The following is a 21,642-nucleotide window of genomic DNA, read 5'->3' on the forward strand; positions in this document are numbered from 1 at the left end:
GGGCTTGTTACAGTTAGAGTTAGTTACCTGCTATTTCTTTGTTGTGAACATCTAATAAAATAGCTGTACCTCATTCTTGGCAGAAGAACCTTCTGGAAAATATCTTCTCCAGATTCACCAGGGGCAAGTGCTTCACATGGGCAGTGGTGGGTTTATGAAACAGAATGCCAGAAGAAATGGTAGAGATAGGTACAATTATGTTTAAAATACATTTAGACGATAGATGGACAGCGAAATTCAGAAGGATATGAGCCAAACACAGGCAAATATGACCAGCTTAGATGGAAATCTTGGTCGGCATGGACCAGTTGTGTGAATAGGCCTGTTTACATGCTTTATACTTCGTGTCTCTATGACTCTAACCACGATCTTTTCAAGAGCTATTAGTGATTGGCAATAAATATTGGTCTGTCCCGAGATGCCCCAACTTGGCCCAGCATAGTCATAGAGCTATATGAGATGGAAATAGTCTCTTTGATCCATCACATCAATACTGACCTTTAAACATGCATTTGCACTAACCCTATATTAATCCCACTCTTCGTTCTCCCCACAGTCTCACCAACTCTGCCCAGGCTCTTTCACTCTCCTGCACACTAGGGGAAATTTACGGTGGTCAATCAACCAACCCATACATCTCTGGGAAGTGGGAGGAAACTACAGCACCCAGCAGAGGCCAATGTGGTCACAGGGAGAAATACAGTCAGGATGGAACCCAAGCTCTGGAGCTGTGGGGCAGCGGCTATAACCATTGTGCGGCCCAATTTATGAACTGCTTTTCAAAAAAAAATTCAGGTGTCCTTGCTCACTTGTGACTCCTCCCCATTGAGCATGAACGTGGCTGGTTCCTGTTAAGTGCCTGGGACCAGGTATATGATACAAAATACCAGTCATCTCTGTGGTTCCAGCCCAGAAACAATAACCATGCTGTTTACCCTAGATTCTTCTATGTTGTAGAGAAGGGCAATTGAGAATACACTTGAGAGCCACAGAACCACAGCATTTATTGTGCTCATCTGACTCACTCTGATTCTTTCCACAGGAATGGATGTTGCTCAGCCATTAGGAGTTTGATTCGAGTCTTAGCTGGAGCTAGCAATCCCTCTATGAAATCCCGGACTTCAGCATTCTCGGATCTGTGCAGTTTCTCGTCGAGGTCTGGCTTATTCTCACATAAATTCTCCTCACACTCATAAGGGTCTTTTCCTCCGGTTACAATGTAGTGCAATAGCCGACCTAAAGCCTGTATAGGAAGTGAAACAAGTTCAGAACTATACAATGGGGAAGGGGGGAATACATTAAATTCACTGGGTTGCCATGTTTAAAAATATAAATACAAGTAAGATTTAATAATTATTGGTTTATGGGATGTGGATTTTGCTGGAATTTCCAGCATTTTTGTCATTCCCTTATTGCCACTGAACTGAAGGTACAGGTAAGAGCTAACCACAAAACTGGCAATATTGGGAGCTTTACTTCTGAAGGGTAACACATTAACGAACCCAATGGGTTTCTATGAAAAGCTGGCGACTTCATGAACACTGTTGCTGAAAGCAGCTCGTTTCCAAATTGCAGATCGATTTAATCATTTGGTCAGAATCAGACTCAGGAATCACTGGCATACGTCATGAAATTTGGTCATAATTCCCCACCAACATGGCGGGATTCAAATGCTCCTATCCCTGGAGCAGTGGTCCAGAAACTTAACATAACCCTGTACCTCAAATATACCCTGTTTTAGATTGCACCAGTCATCTTCTAAGTTTTATATAATGATAGAAATTGTATACAAGAAGCTACCTTGTTCACATCTGTGCAAGATTTCCATTCTTATCCATGTTATTTTTTCAATTGTTTAAAAGCTATTATGAATTCCACTATTATCTCCTTTTCTGATTAGTCGTTCCATAATTTCATTATCTAAAATAATTCACATCAACCTTGTTACTCCAATTACCAGTCCAGACTCACACTTTATTATTCTATTAAATGGGCCGTTCAGCCTTCTGGATCAGAAATTCCTGTTGCTACCCTGTTTCTTGTCAAAGATGGTGTGGTCCTGTGGGAACGTACTGGAAGAATAAAACTCCCTTTTTTTTTTCTCTATTAATCTTACAGATTCTCTCAGGGATATTTCTTCCTCTGCTGGGAAATGAAACAGGAAAGATGCCTGAGAGATTAGATTAATTGCAGTTGGTTCAGTTTAAATTTTATAAATAAGTAAAAATATACAGTTTCATGTGAATTTCAGTCCATTTCCCAATGCTCTCATAACTCAAGGAATAATGGAGTAATTGGCCTAACTTTCACTTAGCAGACCTGTTGTTAAAGCTACTTTGAAATTCTGCAAGATGTTGAAAAACTGATCACTGGCCCTTCACTCATCTGCTCTCCACGTCCTTCAACTGCTCTCCATGTTGGATTACAGCCAACTGAACTGTACATCACATTTGTTACCAACTTGTAATTGTGTCTTAATTAGTGACAATTCTTTCTCCTCCACAGTCTCTGCCTCCTTTATCAGATGGTGAGCAACTGTAGACAGCCCATCAAATTGCTAAATAGCTAACTAAAGTAGTAGGAAGATGGATTCACACCTTGGGAAGGGATGGATAAAGTAAAAGTGAGCGAGAGTGCAGAATTTGTAACTATAGTCTCCAGAATAAAGTAGAAGAGAGAACATTTAGAATGGAATAAGAATTTAACTTCAGGCAACATGGAGACAAAACTGAGACGTTGGGTGTTGTATACAGAATGCACGCAGCATGCAAAATAATGTAGATGAGCTTATAGCACAGCTAGAAAGTGGCAGGTATGATGTTTTGGCATCACTGATTCGTGGTTGAAAGAAGGCTACAGTTGGAAGCTAAATATCCAAGGATATATATTGTATCAAAAGACAGGCTGGTAGGTAGAAGAGATGGGATGGCTCTATAGATCAGAAATGAAATCAAATCCTTAGAAAGAGCTGACATTGGTTAGGAAGATGCAGAACCTTGTGGGTAGAGTTAAGAAACTGCTTGGGTATAGGCCTCTGAATGGTAGCCAAGATGTGGGATACAACTTACAATGGGAGATAGACAAGGCATGTAAAAAGGGCAATGTTGTGACAGTTATGGGGGATTTCAATATCCAAGTAGATTGGGAAAATCAGGTTGGTGCTGGATCCCAAGGGAGAGAATTTGTAGAATACCTACAAGATGGCTTTTTGGAGCAGCTTGCAGATGAGCCCATTAGGAGACAGGCAATTCTGGCTTGGGTGTTGTGTAATGAACCAAATTTGGTTAGGGAGCTTAAGGTAAAGGACCCTTAGGAGACAGTGATCATAATATGATAGAATTCACCCTGCAGTTTGAGAGGGAGAAGATAAAGTCAGATGTATCAGTATTACAGTGGATTAGAGGTAACTACAGAGGCATGAGAGAGGACTGAGCCAAATATGATTGGAAGGGAGGGATGATGTTTGAGCAGCAGTGGCTGGAATTTCTGGGGGTAATTTGGAAGATTTGAAGCTCAGTTTATCCCAAAAAAGAATTCCATACTGTAGTGCTCCATAATTCTAACAAGGAGTATTCTAAAGAGAGGATGAAGCAACCGTGGCTGACAAGGGATGTCAAAGACAGCATAAAAGCAAAAGAATATGCATATAATATAGTAACATTTAGTGGGCAGTTTGGAAGCTTTTAAAAACCAACAGAAGGCAACTAAAAACAAGGGGAGAAAAGATGAACTATGAAGATAAGCTAGCCAATATTATAAAAGAGAATACTAGATGTTTTTTTCAGTATGTAATGAGTAAAATAGTGGTAAGAGGGGATATTGGACCTCTGGAAAATGACGTTGGAGAGGTACTGATGGGGAACAAAGATATGCCAGATAAACTGAACAAGTATTTTGTGTCAGTCTTCACAGTGCCAGAAATTTGGGAGAGTCAGGGAACAGAGTTAAGTGTAGCAGCTATTACTATAGAGAAGGTTCTTGGGAAGCTGAAAGGTCTGAAGGTAGATAAGTTACCTAGACCAGATAAGCTACACCTGAGGGTTCTGAAAGTGCTGATTGAAGAGGTTGTGGAGACATTAATGGTGATCTTTCAAGAATCACTAGATTGTGGAATAGTTCCGGAGGACTGGAAAATAGCAAATGTCACTCCAATCTTTAAGGGAGGTAGACCGGAAATTATAGGCCAGTTAGTCTGACTGTGTTTTTGATAAGATGATGGAGTCCATTGTTAAGGATAAGGTTTCGGGGTACTTGGAGATACACTACTTGATAAAATTGGCTAAAATCGGCATGATTTTCTTAAGGGGAAATCTTGCCTGTCAAATTTGTTGGAGTTCTTTGAGGAAGTAGCAGGCAGGATAGACAAAGGAGGGTCAGTGTATGTTGTTTACTTGGATTTCCAAAAGGCCTTTGACAAGGTGCCACACATGAGAATGCTAAACAAGAAAGGAGTCCTTGGTATTACAGAAAGATACTAGCATGGACAGAAGGTTGGTTGACTGGCAGGAGGCAAAGAGTGGGAATAAAGGGAGCATTTTCTAGTTGACTGCCAATGACTAGTGGTCTTCTGCAGGAGTCAGTGTTGAGACCAATTCTTTTCATGTCATTGATCTGGATGATGACACTGATGGCTTCATGGCCAAGTTTGTAGATGACACAAAAGGTAGGTAGAGGAGCGGGTAGTGTTGATGAAGCAATGATTCTGCAGAAGGACCTGAACAGATTAGGAGAATGGACATAATACTGGCAGATGGAATACAGTGTAGAGAAAGTTCAAAGTACATTTATTATCAAAGTTTGTACAACAAGGTTTGTTGTATTATCAAGGTTTGTTTCCTTACAGGTGGCCTCAAAACAAAGAGACCCAATAGAACCCATTAAGAAAAGACCATCAAACACCCAACGTGCAGAGCAAAATAACAATTGTGCAAATAATAAAAGTAAGGAAATAACATTGAGAAATGTATGGTTATACACTTTGGTAGAAAGAATAAAGGCATAGTCTATTGTTTAAAGGGGGGAAATTTTCAAAAATTGGAGGAAGTTGGAGAACTTGGGAGTTCTAGTGCAAGATTCACTAAAGGTTAACTTGCAGTTAAGGAAGGCAAATTCAATATTAGAGTTCATTTTGAGAGGAGTATAAAAGCAAGGATGTAATGATGAGACTTTATAAGGCATTGATCAGATCACATTTAGAGTATTCTGAGCAGTTTTGGACTCCTTATCTAAAGAGAGATGTACTGGCATTGGAGAGAGTCCAGAGGAGGTTTACAAGGATGATCCCAAGAATGAAAGGGTTAATATATGAAGAACATTCGATGGCTCTGAGCTTGTACTCATGGAGTTTAGAAGAATTGGGGGGGGGGGAGAATCTCATTGAAGCCTACTGAATATTGAAAAGCCTATCAATGTTCCCTCTAATTCTTAGTAGTCAGTGTGCGCAAAAATCTTATGTTGTGCAATTTTTTTTCCTGTGACAAAAGTATGTGCACACTGAATGCACACATGGCACAGTTTATGTAGGTTTACAAAATAATTGACATAAATCTGCACAGAATAACAACAAAATAACAAACATATTTAAGTCACTCAGTTATTTTGATGCCAAATTCAATGAGCAACCATCAGCAGTGTTTGCAGAGACCAGCTAGTTCAATGGAATTCAAGAGAAGAATCTATAACCCTATGGGTTTGTATGACTGTCTTGGTCAGTCAGCTCATCCATCTAGTCACTGGGCTATTCTCTCAATAGAACATAACTATGTTTAATAAATAAACAAGAGGACATGTCACCTTAACACGGTATAACATTCATATCAGTAGATACCCAAATGAAATACAGAACACCATCCTCCTTCTATATTAGTCAATGTTTTCCTCCCCTTTTCTGTTTGCCTCTGTTCCTTGTTGCCCTACCACTAAGTAGACTGGTTCGTCAGCTCCTCACGCAATCTACATGCTCATTGTTTCCAACCTCCTTGGCATCATCTAACCTAAAATAGAAACAGAGACACACAGCAGGTCAGGCAGTATCTGTAGAGACAGAAACAAAGTAGATGTTTCAAGTCGATGGTACAACCTAACTTAGGCACCACTGCTTGATAGATTGGGGTTCGCTTTCGCTCTTCCCAGCCCCAGCTGCACACTATGATATGGAAATCACCTAGCTGACAGAGAGAAAGAAGTGGACCTGCAGATCTGCTGTGAAGAGATCACTTGGTTCAAAAGTTGAATCTGACGCTTGTTTCATTTTCTGAAGGATTTCTGAAGCCTCCCAGGTCCCTTGTGATGATAACTTTACAGGTGAATTGTTAGCAAGACACACACTCTTGTCGAAATCTGCCAGGAGAACACGGTTTTCAACATCTGTGGAAAATCAAACTGTTTAATTTCTCAATATTTTGACTGGATACATGCAAAAGTGAAATCAGCTTAAACACAATGTTTTGCAGATCTAAGAAGTTCACATTAATTATCCAGTAAAATCTATAAATGCATCAATAATGACAAGAGGGAGAGAGAGCTAATGTTTTCAATCAATGACTTTTCTTCAGAACTGGAAAATGTTGAAGTTAAAAGAAGTTTTGAAAGAAGGGAAGAGGGAAAAGATCAAAATAACAAGGGTGTGGGTAAAGAATAAAAGGTAGAAGAGGAACAAGCTGAGGACAAAGACTAGAATTGGAGAGGAACTAAGTATTAAAGTGACGCTCTTGTCATGGAAGCACTTGGTAAGCATACTCCTTCCAATGCATATTCACTCACACACAAACATTTCCTTGTCATTCTGCTGTCGTTGCGGAGAGTGTACACACTTCAATATCTTCCCTGGTACATTCTCATAAGTAACCCACTGTTCTCTCTTCACATTGCTACATACATCAGAATCAGACACTGAAATTTGATTTAATTTCATTCTTTATGTGTACTTAACCATAAGTGTGTGATTGTGTTGAGTACTAATGGGACCTAAACCAAGACAATGTGCACAGGTTGGCTTTATGGTGCCTTTCCCTCCATACAGAGTGATATATTCCATTCCTTTAGTATTAGAGAGATGTAAGTCTGTTAATGTCGCTTGCATACTGTATTTATATAGATAATTCTGTTTATTTTGTAATATGATTGTTGAGTGCATCATACTTTAATTCATGTGTAGTCTTAAGTTAACTTTGCTGGTAATTAAAGTTGGTATGTCCTGGTGCCCTCAGCAAGAGAAAGAGATCGGGGCTGCCAGGAGGTCACAGCACAGAGTAATTATTGTGTTTTCTTGTAGATATTGTTTTGTAAATATTGGCATTTTTCTTTCGACTATTTTCACTAAGATTCGTAAGTTTGATGCACCTAATAAACAGCCTTGCACCAAAGTGTTAAGTGACTCCACTTTTTTTTCTTTGGTCATATCCCACATCTCTTCAGTAAATGAAGCAGCCCACATTTGCATTCAGCAAGACCTAAACAACATTCAGGTGTGGGCTGATAAGTGTTACGTAACATTCACATCAGACAAACAAAGGAGACCCTTCCTTGACATTTAATAGTTGTCCCTTACTATCAAAATCCTAGAGGTCATCATTAACCAGAAAATCAACATATAAATATCATGTCTCACTTCACTTACCAACACTTTTCATTATCTACAATCTAAATCTGACAAAATCACCTTTTGCCATCACCTTGGTGTTTTCTAGACTCCCGTTCATTTAATATTTTCATCATTGATTACAAATCTACCCCTAGACTCTCTTCTACCTTCTTAAACTCCTCTATCAGTCTGTAACTTCTAGCCCTGCAACCCTCTGCGATACTTGGTGTTCCACTAATTTCAAACCCCTAACAAAGGCCCTTTAATAGCACTAAAGTTATAGAGGGATCTTGGAGCCCATGTCCATAATTCACTGAAAGCAGATAAACGGATAAGGTATTTGTCTGGTGACTATAATTCATAATTTATTAACTACAACTCCACCTTCAATACTAATTACAAGCAAATGCATCACCAAGCTGGGAGTCAACACATCCCTCGGCAACTGTATCCTTGACTTTGTGACAAATAGACCACAAAAGGCAGCAACATGTCTGCCACAATTATTCTAAACATTGTTGTTCCACAAGGATGAGTCTTCAGCTCCCTACTCTACTCCCTGTACACTCGACTGTGTGGCCAGATTCTGTTCTGACTCTGTCTACAAGTTTGAGGATAATACTACCGTAGTGAGTCACATCTCAAATAATGATGAGTCAGAATACAGGAAGGACATAGATTACTGACATGGTGTCACAACAACCTTTCCCCTCAATGTCAGCAAAACACAGAGCTGGTCACTGACTTCAGGAAGGGCTCAGTGCACATAGTTTTCTCTCCATCAATGGTGCTGAGGTAGAGAGAGTTGAGAGCTTAAAGTTCCTAGGGGTGAACATCATCAATAGCCTGGTCTGTAGATGCCATGGCCAAGAAAGCTCACCAATGCCTCTGGTTCTTCAGGATGCGAAAGAAATTTGGCACATCCCTGTCAACCTCATCAATTTTTAATCGATGCCACCATAGGATCCAGATGCATCACGGTAACAGCTCTGCTTGTGACTGCAGTGATTTATGGACAAAGCTCAGCACATCACAGAAATCACCTTCCTGTCTATGGACTCTGTCTATACTTCATGCTGTCTCGATAAAATCTGCCAACAAAGTCAAAGACCCCACCCACCTAAACATTTCTAATCTCCTCTCTCCCTTTGGCAGAAGATAAAAAGCCTGAAAGCATGGATATCCATTCTCAAGGACTACTTCAACCCTGCTGTTATATAACTATCGAAAAATTCTCTAGTATGATAAGATGAACTCTTGACCACAATCAATCTTGCACCTTTTTGTATAACTGCCCTGCACTTTCTCTATAGGTGTTACACTTTATTCTGCATTCTGTTATTGCTCTGTTATTCTACTTGAATGCATTGTGTATGATTTGATCTGTATGAACAGTGAGCAACTGGCTTACAATTTTGCGCCAACCTTTTAACCTACTCTTAGATCAATCTAACCCTTCCCTTCTATAAAACCCTCCATTTTTCCATCATCTATGTGTCTATCTGAGTGTCTTAAATATCCCTAATTTATCTGCCTCTACCACCACCGCTGGCAGGGTGTTCCACTCTCCAAGTAAAGAACTTGCCTCTGACATCCCCCTTTATACCTTCCTCCAGTTCATTTCCATTTCCAAAGGCGTTAAAGAAGGCGTATGGTATTCTTGCCTTCATTGACAGGGGAGGTAAATAAGAAGCCATGCTGCAGCTATATAAAACTTCAGTCAGACCACACTTGTGCAGTTTTGATTGCCCCATTATAAGGGATGTGGAGACTGGAAACAGTACAGAAGAGGTTCACCAGGATGCTGCTTGGACTAACGGATACCAATTATAAGGAAAGATTGGATAAACTTAGGTTATTCTCCCTACAGAACTGGAGGCTGTGGGGAGACCTGATAGACAATTTGAAAACTATGTGAATCATAGATAGGTTAAACAGTCAAAATCTTTTCCCTTAGGTTAGAAATACCAAATGCCAGAGGATATGTTTTTAAGGTTAGAGGGTGTAGCTGAAAGGTGATATGATGGGCAAGATTTTTATGCAGAGTGGTAGGTGTCTGCAATAGGTTGCCAGGGCTAGTAGAGGAAGGATGCAGTTTGGTGGAGTTTAAAGGGGTTTTAGATAGACACGTGACTATGAAGGGAATGGGGAGATACAATTGAGACACGGATAAAGGACATTTGGTATAAATTGTCATCAAGATCAGCACAGCATCATGGCCAAATAGCTTTCCAGGTGCCCTACTGTACCATGTTCTGTTTTAATCTTTTGATCTTCCCCTGATCTGGTTGGCCATCATTGGTGACGTGGCTCATGTTTCCTCAGGTAGCTTTGCATCAACTGTTGTTTCATGATATGCATGCACATCTCCTTGGCCATGTTGTTCTATTAAGCTGCTGTGTGAGTGTAGGCTGGTATCCTTGATGTTGTAAATGGTTTACAAACTAACTCCACTGAACAGAGACGATTTATAGATCACTATGAACCACAACAAACAAAGCTTGTGACCAAATCTACAGCAATGACAGCCAATAAAAGCAAGTATATTTCTCCAGAAAAGTGGAGTGGGGGATAGTTGTAGGATACAAGAGATATCCATAAAGTCAGTCCCAGTCATTTAAGGGAACTCTGATAGAACTGACTCATCCACTTCCATTTTGCCTGGGCCTTGTGTGGTATCACAGTAAAAGAACATTTAATTGGGTAAGCGCAGCGTTGATTCTGATTTAAATATCTAAAAGGTATAACTCGTTACCTCTGAGGATATTTGTTGGATGCAAATCCCGATGTGCAATCTTGACACTGTGCAAAATCTGAAGACCCTCAATCAACTGCTTCATAATGTCTGGGGCTCCTGACTGACATTCTTTAGGCTCCTTCTGCACATATTCTTCTAGATTACACTCACAGAGATTCAGGCACAGGTAGTCACAATAATCATCATATTCAGAAGACACCAGTTTAACAAACAGACTGCTTGCTTTGATCTTTGGCTCATTGAGGCATTGGCTTTCCTTTAAGGCTTCTTCGCTGTTCCTCTTGTGGCATTTCACTGCCACCTCAGTATCTCTGTTATGGAAACCAAGGTAAACTTCAGTCTTGTTTTCCCTAGTAATCTTATAATCCTCAATCCGGGACAGTTTCAGCTTCCCAATTGGGGAACAGTCAACTTTCTGCAATTTCTCCAGTTTTCCATGCCAATGTTTACTGCACTTCTTCCAAGTTGAAGAAACTTGTACATTTTGATTAATATTCTCTGAGCCATACGAATTCAATATTTTTATTATTTCTTTTTTATACCGTCTTCTGGCCAACATTATTGGTGTAGTCCCTGTATTGTCACTGGAGTGCACATCCACTCCCTTCTCACACAACTTTTTTGTCAACTCAGTATTTTTGCTGTCCACTGCTGCCAGGAGAGCCGTCCACCCTGATTTGTCTCGTGCATTGATGTCAATACTGTAAGTCTCCAGCAGCAGTTTAGCCACCTTTGTGAAACTGTTTGATATTGCAAGAATCAGGGGTGTTTTCCCATCTTGGTCTGGAACATTCACATGCGATTCATGCTTCAGCAGCATTTCCACCACATCACTATCTAACCTCTTATTTTTCAAAGCGGTGCTCAAAGGTGTTTCTTTATTATTGTCTATGGAGTTTACACTGGCCCCATGATTCAACAGGGTTTCCACAATTGTCCGTCTGTTTTCCTTTAAGGCAAAAATTAAAGCTGTTCTGCCAAGGTTGTCTTGCACATTAACATCTGCATGCATTTCATCTAACAAGATGTTAACAATATTTTCATGACCTTTCTCTACAGCACTGATGAGTGCTGTCTTTCCACCCCTGCCCACATTTGCTTTGGTGTCTGGCACTTCCCTGCGCTTGTTCACATCAGCTTTGCAACTAAACAGGAAACGCAAGGCATCCTCTCTGTCATGTTCTGCTGCTTCCATGAAGGCAGTAAAGCCATTGGCATCTGCATCATTGACATCTGCTCCAAATGATAGAAACACTTCGAGCAAACTCACTTCACTATATATCACAGCAGTAATGAAAGGCGTTGCTCCATTCTTCCTCCTGAGATGTGGATCTGCGCCATGCTCCAACAATAAGTGAACAACCTTTTCATGATTTGATTGTATGGCGGTATGGAGAGGTGACCAACCATAATCCTCAGTCCTATAGTTAATGTTAGCTTTGTTCTTCAAGAGCAACTCAACAACCTGCTCATTACCTTTACCTGCAGCTAAAAATAGAGGGGTTCCTTTGTCATCAGGATTAAAATCAACCGATGCTCCCCTTGCAATTAATTGCTCCACTTCTGAGGGATCTGAAGTTGAAGAATTACAAAGGTCTCGAAGTTTCTCACCAAGTGCTTCTGGATCTGACATTTTTCTTCGATTGCTGCAGCTGAATCTCTTTCCTGAGTAAGAAAATAACACATTGGTGATTATAGTATCATAGCAAACTGGTTTCAAGATATCATTCCCAATCCTCTGAACATTTGAGGGACCTTTAAAGGGTCCTGTGAGGTGAAAACATTAGCGATAAAATCATGCCATTTGCAACTGCGCACAATCTGCTTTATAATGGATATAATTTGCTTATTTTATCGTATTTAAGGGATTATCTCTTTAAAGTCGCAGCAGACAGGACAGCAGAGCAGAACAGCCAGCACCTTTATAAAGTAGTTTCTGATTGGGTGAGTTGCTACATACTTTGCCAATAAAAAGAAGATACTATAGGATCAGGAAAAAGAATGGCCATTGTGAGAGTGGGCCAGTGTAAGAGTGGTGAGCTAAGGCTTTTGCTAGAGAGGCTTTAGTGAAGAGCAGACAATAATCAGGTAAGGTTTTTATTTTCCTGTCAATCCACAGCCTTTGACAGTGCAGATAAAATGGCAGTCTGGGCAGTGGAATGGTCCTCCTGTGAGATGTGAAAAGTCAAGGAACCTTATGGTCTCTGTGGTGACTACATTTGTGAAAGGTGCACCCAGCTGCAGCTCCTGACACACTGGGTGAAGGAATTAGAACTGGAGCTGGAGTTGGATGTACTCCAGATCATCTGGGATTCTAAGGATGTCATAAATGATATCATTGTGAGGTGGACACACCTCAGGTGCTGAAAACAGAAGGTGAGTGGCCACCAGGAGAAGCAAAGTAGAGGAAGTAAGCAGACAGAACAGAGTTCCCTTGTGGCCATTCTCCTCACTAACAGGTATATCCCTTTGCATATTGTTGAGGGTGGGTGGCCTTTCAGAGGCTAGCACTAGTAGCTGAGTCAGTAGCACTGTGCCCAGCTCTGATGTAAAAAAGGTGAAGTCAAGCAGACTGATAGTAACAGGTGATTTGGTAGTAAAGGGCATAGGGTCAAGGAAGTCTCACAGGAGATACGGGACATTCTGAGGTGAACAGATCATTGTCCATATGGTTACCAATGATATAGGCAGGAGCAGAGATGTGGTCTTGCAAAATGAATTTAGAAAGCTATGTAGAAAGATAAAAAGCAGGGTTGGAATCTCAAGTGCTAGCGAGCTGAGAAATAATACATAATGCAGTTCAATACATGGCTAAGGAAGGAAAGCCCTAGATCTGTGGATCACTGGGCTCCCTTCCAAGGCAAGTGGGATGTGCACAAGCAAGATAGTTTGTATCTGAACTGCAAGGAAACTGATATCCTAGGAGGATATAGCAGGAGGATGGGAACTACAACAGCAGGGCAACAAGTTGATGATGGTCTCACAAGTAAAACTGAAAGGAAGATAGAAAGGAACAGGTTAATAAACAGTGTGACTGATAGGCTAAAATGTGCTTATTTCAACACTAGGAGTATTATAGGTAAAACAAGAGTCTTAAAAGGATAAACAAGAGCCTAGAGCAGCCAATGGAATAATTATGTTCTTCCCAGTACAGAAACATCAGATTCAGGACAGGCAACTCAATGTTCCTGTGTTTGAGATACGAGATATTAGAACAGTTTGGACAAACTTGCATTTCTCTTCTTAAGCTGTCAAGGAAGACTTGATTAAGTTTTTTTTTAATTGCGAGGCATAGATAGGATAGATAGTCAGTACTGTATCTGTTCTCCAGGATAGAAATGACAGATACCAGAGGACATGCATTTCAGGTTATAACAAGGAAGTTTAAAGACGATGTAAGGGACAAATATATGACACAGAAGAAGACTGCTTGGCTTATCGCATTTGTGTTGTTTGAAGGCAAGCTTAATTTCCCTTTCAGGACTAAGTCAGTAACCCTGCAGATCACAATTCTCCCACTGCTAGTACGATATGGGTTGGGAGTTTCTGCCTCCAGCAACCTTACCTCCAGCACCAATTCACCCTGGTTCTATTCTCCACCAGACTCTGGGTTGGAGAACATCTCCTTATCCCTCCCGTTGAACTACCTAAGTCCTCTAACTCCCACTCCCACTCCTCTAACGTAAACAGGTCTTCCCAATTTACTCCATCCAGGTCACTCATATTTTTATACACCTCATTTAAGTCTCCTCTCAGCCTCCCCTGTTCCAAAGAAAAGTACCAAAGACAAAAATCTTTGAAAGTTAGATGCATTCAGGTTACTACAGAAATCAAGTGTAAAACTCAAAAAGAAGTAAGTGTGCATTCATAGAGAAAGAAGTAACCTGGGTTGGATTGGAACTACAAAGAGAAAATGAAAGTAAATGTGAACATATGAGAGTCTGAAAACATCACTCCTAGTTATGGTGCTAGGTTTTTACTTGATCTGGCAACAGTTAGTGAGGAAAGACAAAAAAAAAATGGAATTAGGTCAAAGATCAGAAATTTGCAGAACTGCAGAACTGTCTAGGAACCACAGAACATTACAGCACAGAAACGGGCCTCTTGGCCCTTCTTGGCTGTGCCGAACCATTTTTCTGCCTAGTCCCACTGACCTGCACCTGGACCATATCCCTCCATACACCTCTCATCCATGTACCTGTCCAAGTTCTTCTTAAATGTTAAAAGTGAGCCCGCATTTATCACTTCACCTGGCAGCTCATTCCACACTCCCACTATATTTTGTTATTAAAATAGAGATCTGGGCTATCATTATAAAACACTACAGGTTTCACCCGCCATCCGAAGGTACAGCATTCCTATGAAACGGTTCGTAAGCCGGAATGTCGTAAAGTGAAGAAGCAATTACCATTTATTTATATGGGAAAATTTTGTGAGCGTTCGCAAACCCAAAAATAACCTACCAAATCATGCCAAATAATACATAAAACCTAAAATAACAGTAACATATAGAAAAAGCAGGAGGACCGTCCCTGTCTGCTAATGGAGTAGCAGTATTTTTCTGCTGCTCTTAGTTTTCTTTCTTTCCCCCTAGTTTAAGCTTTGAATTTAAAATTTTTACTTGTTGATTCTTGAGGGTGATCAATATGTCTATGTCTACAAGAAGTGGGAAGAATTTACCTGATAAAGGTAATAGGAAAGGAAAGCTGCAAAAGGAAAGATCTGATGAAATGCCATCGTGGGCTGAAGATATCGTTCGGACACTGAATTCAATTAAGGATCAGATGGATCAATTAAAGACCAACTGGAAAAGAATAGTAATGAAATGAAGTCATTTCGGGGAAAACTTAAAGACCTGGAAACTCAAGTTATTTCACACGAAGAGGAATTGAAGATAACTAAGCAAAAGCTGTCTGAAGCTACAACTCGTTTGGAAAGATATCAGAATAAGATTATAGACCTGGAAACTAGGTCTCGACGAAGGAATATAAGAATTGTTGGGGTGCAGGAAGGAGCTGAAGATGCAGATCTAACGGCTGTAAGCTTTTCCACACTTTATTTCCTACCATTCTATCAAAGCCGCCTGAAAGGGCACACAGGGCGTTTATCTCGAAATTGAAGGACTCTAGTAAACCAAGATCTGTTCTGGTTTGCTTTCATCACTTTAAAATTAAAGATCAAATAATACGACAAGCAAGAAAACAGAGAGTTTTTAGATTTATGGAATCTGAGCTCCGCTTCTATGAAGATTATCCAAGAGAGATAATGGAACAAAGATCAAAATTTGCCCTGGTAATGAAACAAGCATATGATAAGAATCTTTTCCCGTCTCTGAGGTATCCGACAAAACTTAAAATTAAAATTCTCCTCCTCGTACTTTTTTTGATCCAAAAGCTGCACTGGATTTTGTTCAGGCTTTGCCTGCCGCTGTGACCGACACCGCTGTTGAATGATCCATCTGAAAGGCTGTTTGGCTATTTCTATATTATTCGCATTTTGGAAAGATTTATGAAGGTCACTTGTATATTTCATCGACAGTCTAATTAAAGAACACGGAAACTTGCTTTTTATTGGTTTTCCTTTGGAAAGATTTATGGTTTAAGTGTCTCTGCTCAAATGATCTCTGGACATTTTATGACTGAGGGAAGAAGATAAGGCGATTTGTTCCTTTAATTTAATACTTCGTAGCCAATTGGTAGTTTTTCCTACTAATTGGGCTTTTTATATATTTTTCTGTTCTATTATAACATTTTATAACTGAATTTAAAGCTTTTTTAGGGAATTAATATTAAACTTAAACATGGCGCTGGTTTTTCTCTCTAAGAGATAATATTATTTTGGTTATTTCTTGTTTATCAGCCGATGGAATGTAAATACCTTTTTTTCCTGAGACTTTATTGTCTTTCTCACAAGGTCACTCTACTTTTTTACTAACTGGGGGAAGGGAAAGAAAACACAGACAGAGCAGTCAGCAGCTTTGAATTCTATCGTAGATCGCTTGCCTTTTTCGGGTTTCCGGGTGTGGGTGGGTGGGTTTAGAGTTAATTTTTTCCCATCCGGTGGTTCCCGGAGCATGCGTGTTTTCTATTTGGTTGTATTCTTCATCGCCGCCATCTTTGATCATCCTGCATTGGTATGTGCTTTGTGCATGTATAAAGTAGAATGAAATTATACTATGCCGCTCAAACGGATTAATATAATAAGTTGGAATGTACGTGCTTGGAATCATCCTATTAAACGAAAGAAGACTTTTAAAATTATTAACCGATTCCAACCTGATATAATTTTTGCTCAAGAGACACGTATCAGGACGGGAGATCAAAATAGATTTTTTAGATGGTAGGATGGTTTGCAATTCCACTCCACTTCTCAGAGTAAAACAAAAGGCGTGTCTGTTTTCATTAAACCTAATATATTTATTCAAGAGGATATTGAATCAGATACTAATGGTAGATTTTTAATTGTTAAAGGAACAATCTGTAATAGAAAAGTTGTTCTGGTTAATTTGTATGGTCCTAACTTAGATGATCCTTCCTTTTTTAAAAAGGTATTTGCTTTACTGCCTGACTTAAATGAATATATGCTCATAATGGGTGGGGATTTTAATTGTTGTTTAAATCTTATGATTGATAAGAGCTCAACCAATCAGCGACTTCCAGATCAATCCGCGTCATTTATTAATTCCTTTTTGATTGATTTTGGGTTGATTGATTTGTGGAGGTATCTTCATCCCAACAATAGAGAATATTCTTTCTTCTCACACATTTATAAAAAATATTTGAGGATCGATTATATTATAATCGATCCCCCCTTCTTGCCTAGTGTTAAAACTTGCGAATATGACGATATTGCTATATCTGATCATGCGCCTCTGAGTTTATCTTTTGAATTTGATGATGTCACTCTTGCCCGCCCACCTTGGCGCATGTCTCAGACATTATTGCAAAACTCTGACTTTGTCACTTTCATTGAAACCCAGATAAAGGAATTTTTTTCTTTTTAATGATATAGGGGGTATGTCTAAATTAGTTATATGGGATACATTTAAAGCATTTTTACGTGGTCAGATTATTTCTTATTCAGCTAAACTTAAAAAACAAACTAAAGCAGAATTAGATAGAATTTCAAAACAAATTAAAGATTTAGATAATATTTATGCAATTTCCCCCAATACTGATTTATTTAAACAAAGGGTGGAACTTCAATCACAATATAACCGGTTATTAACTCATCCCATTGAAGGTTATTTGCTTAAGTTAAAGAGCCAATTTTATATGTCTGGAGATAAAAACAATAAACTGCTTGCATCTCAATTAAAAATGGCTGCAGCCAAAAGGCAAATCATGAAAATTCGTAGGAAAGATGGTACCTTAGCTCAGGAATATGAGGAAATTAATAAGATTTTTCAAGACTTTCATGCTGAGCTATATAAATCTCAATGTCCATTCCGTTAGATTCCTCTAAAATGAATGCTTTTTCACGAAAGATTGTTTTTCGTAAAATCTCAGCTGAGGATCAAAAAACTCTCGATGCTCAAATTACTGAAGCCAAAATTCATAAAGCTATTTTTTGAATGCAATCTGGTAAGTCCCCAGGACTTGATGGTTATCCCGTAGAATTTTATAAAAAAATTGGAAAGTTGCTCTTTCCGTATATGTTGGAAATGTTTAAGGATTCTTTTGCGAGAGGTGACTTACCCTCTACTTTTTATGAGGCCTCTATTTCTTTAATTCTTAAAAAAGATAAAAATCCTACTGACTGTGCTTCATATAGACCTAGTTCATTACTGAATGTTGACGTTAAGATTTTGTCAAAGATAATGGCCAATCGGTTGGAGAATATTCTGGGTAAAATTATTTGTAAAGATCAAACAGGCTTTATAAAGGGTTGTTATTCCTTTTCAAATGTTCGGAGACTACTTAATGTTATATATTCATCCTCTTCTAAAATTCCACAATGTGTTGTATCTTTGGATGCTGAAAAAGCGTTCGACCGAGTCGAATGGAAATATTTATTCAACGTTTTAGAGAAATTTGGCTTTGGTGTTAATTTTAATAATTGGATTAAGATGATATATAAAGCCCCTATTGCTACTGTTGTTACTAACAATTGTAGGTCTCCTTTTTTTCTGCTTTCACGGGGAACAAGGCAAGGTTGTCCATTAAGTCCTTTGTTGTTTAATTTAATGTTAGAACCCCTTGCTATTGCTCTTCGTGAGGCTAAAAATATCCATGGGATATTTGTGAATGAGACCATGCATAAGGTCTCTCTTTATGCTGATGATTTATTGGTTTATATATCTAACCCTGACGAATCCATTCCTGCCCTGTTAAAATTATTTAATGAATTCGGAGGTTTTTCAGGATATAAAATTAATTTTAGTAAAAGTGAATTTTCCTTTAAATGATTCTGTTTCTATATATGATAATATTCCTTTTAAAGTTTCAGACTCTTTTAGATATTTAGGTATTGTAATTACTAAAAAATATAAGGATCTTTATAAAGCTAATTTTGTTCCCTTAGTAGACTCTATGAAGTATTTATTTAGTAGATGGAGTCCACTTACATTTTCACTTGTTGGTCATATTCATATAGTTAAAATGATGATTCTACCAAAATTTTTATATTTATTTCAGAATATTCCTGTTTTTTTGACTAGGAAGTTTTTTGATCGGATTGATTCTATTATTTTATCTTTTATTTGGAATAATAAAAGACCAAGAATTAGTAAATGTCATTTACAATAATTGAAAAAGGATGGAGGTCTTGCTTTGCCGAATTTTAGAATATATTATTGGACTGTTAATCTGCGATATATGTCTTTTTGGTTATACTGGGTTGATAAGACTGATCGGCCAATTTGGGTAGATCTGGAACTAAAAGTTGTAAAACAGTTTTATTTAACTTCGTTATTGGGGGCTCCTTTACCTATGCAATTAGGTAAAGTTGTTAATTTAAACTTATATCCTGTGATTAAGTATTCTTTACAAATTTGGCTCCAGTTCCGCAATTCTTTTAATCTTACAAAATTTAAACTTTGTAGTTTAATTTACCAAAATTACTTTTTTAAGCCTTCTTTGAGTGATCCAATTTTTCTACTTTGGAAAAATAAAGGTATTAATTCTTTTTTGGATTTATTTAAAGAAGATAGATTGATGTCTTTTGAACAATTAACTGATAAATATTCTCTTTCATATTCACACTTTTTGCAATACTTTCAAGTTAGACATTTTTTACAAAGATATTTAAGAAATTTCCCTTACATATTGGAGGCTGACCTGTTAGATACTATTATGAGTATGAATCCTTTGATTAAGGGTTCTATTGGAAGAATTTTTACTATGGGATAAGCGTCCTTTGTCTAAGATTAAACAGGATTGGGAAAAGGAACTTAATTTGACTTTTATGACGGAGGATTGGATGCGGATATTGAAGTTGGTTAACTCTTCTTCAATTTGTGCTAGCCATTCATTGATTCAATTTAAAATTGTACATCGTTATCATTTGACAAAGGAGAGACTTTATAAAATCTTTCCTAATGTTGATAGTCATTGTGATAGATGTAAAACTGAGATAGCTACACCGACACATAAGTTTTGGTCTTGTTCTATATTGGAACAGTTCTGGAAGTCGGTTTTCTCAACAATTTCTAAAGCACTTAAAATTAATTTACAACCTAATAAATTAACTGTGCTTTTTGGAATAGTTCCTCAAAATATTCATGGTATTTCTGTGTCTGACCAACATGTTATTGCATTTGTTACATTGATAGCTAGGAGGGCCATTTTGTTGAAGTGGAAGGATGCATCAGCTCCCACTTTGTCACAATGGTTCTCTCAAGTGATGCTATGCCTTAGTTTGGAGAAAATTAGAGGTCGAACCTTTGAACCTTTATTTGATTTTGAAAAAAGATGGGGCTCATTTGCTCGTTATTACCATTTGAGTTAATTGATATAATTTTTCCACGATCTAATTGTAAATTCTTTTAGTATATTTTCTTTTCTTGCTGGCAGTTTGATGTTTATTTTTGTATGACGCATGGCTCCGGGGTTGTACACCTAATGGGTTCTCTTTTTTTTTCTCACTTTTCTGCTTAGTAGGGTTTTTTTTGTTATTACAAAATTTTGTTTTCAATTTTTAACATGATGGTTTTTTTTTGAGGCATTGTAAGTGTTGTTACTTCGATGTACTCATTATTTTTCCTATATATATATATATATATATATATATACATATATATATATACAATAAAAAGATTTGAAAAGAAAAGAAAGTAAAAGTAGGAATGATATGATAAATACACAGCCTATATAAAGTAGAAATACTTCTCCACAATCATTGCCGGTACTGTTCTCCGTAGTGAAAATCTCACGCAAGTGCTCGCGGCAGAAAATCTCACGCAAGCGCTGTTAGCAAAAACACTCTCTCCAGTAATCTTTAAGCTATGAAGCTGCCAAATCATACCAAATAACACGTAAAAATACACAGACTATATAAAGTAGAAATAATGTATGTACAGTGTAGTATCACTTACCGGAATCGGGGAAGACAGCTTGCCAAGCACACTGATGATGGTGTGTTAGGCTGAGTCGTCGGATTTTGGGTGGTGCAGGGACCCCACCCTTCGGGCCGCCGACCAATACCGATCCGCGAAGAATGCAGGGGTCCAGCAGTAGCTGGAACGCACTCAGCACATCTTTAAGAAAAAACCCGAAATAAATATGCTAATTAATTAGGTGCCGCCCAGCATGTAATTGTTGGCCCAGACCAGAGGTGACACAATCGGCAATTGCCTCTGATCTGGGTCGACATTTACGTGCCGGGCGGCACCTAATTAATTAGCTTGTTTATTTCGGCTTTTTTCTTAAAGATGTGCTGGGTGCATCCTGGCTACCGCTGCATTCTCCGCGAATTGGTATCTGTCTGCAGCCTGGGGGTTGGGGTGGTGGGACACTGGGGTGTCATCTAGTCGTCGCCTGTTTCCATTAGGGCAGGCAGCTCATCTTCTCCTATGTCTGCCTGCCTAGATGTCGAAGGTCAAGGTTCATCATCTGCTGTGGCTGATGTGGAAGGCTTGCTTGACTGCTGAGCCTTGTGCATTTTTCTATCACACAGTTCTTTGTAAGCACTCAAACCATCTTGCAAATATGCCCTAAACTGACATACCCTTTCAAAATTAAAGTCGTACTTTATCATTGCAGCGAAAATCTCACGCAGTTGCTTCATGTTCAGATCCTGGATGACTTCACTTTCGCTACTGAATTTGGTTTCGATGATTATCCTTTCCTCTTCCAATTGCATC

At 38.7% G+C, this 21,642-nt stretch overlaps 1 protein-coding gene across 3 annotated transcripts in view; it reads right to left on the reverse strand.

Annotated features, from left to right (window-relative positions):
• Positions 1-21,642, reverse strand: part of LOC134354631 (2-5A-dependent ribonuclease-like) — a 60,424-nt gene that overhangs the window by 6,895 nt on the left and 31,887 nt on the right. For all 3 annotated transcript variants that reach the window (XM_063063664.1, XM_063063663.1, XM_063063665.1), the window contains exons 2-4: positions 10,338-12,005; positions 6,191-6,366; positions 1,026-1,243 (exon numbers count right to left, since the gene is read on the reverse strand). In XM_063063664.1, coding sequence (XP_062919734.1) covers positions 1,026-1,243; positions 6,191-6,366; positions 10,338-11,973 — 2,030 coding nt within the window. In that variant the 5' untranslated portion in view covers positions 11,974-12,005. The remainder of the gene's footprint in view (positions 1-1,025; positions 1,244-6,190; positions 6,367-10,337; positions 12,006-21,642) is intronic.

Source organism: Mobula hypostoma, chromosome 12 (genome assembly GCF_963921235.1).
Source record: "Mobula hypostoma chromosome 12, sMobHyp1.1, whole genome shotgun sequence".
NCBI lineage: Eukaryota > Metazoa > Chordata > Chondrichthyes > Myliobatiformes > Myliobatidae > Mobula > Mobula hypostoma.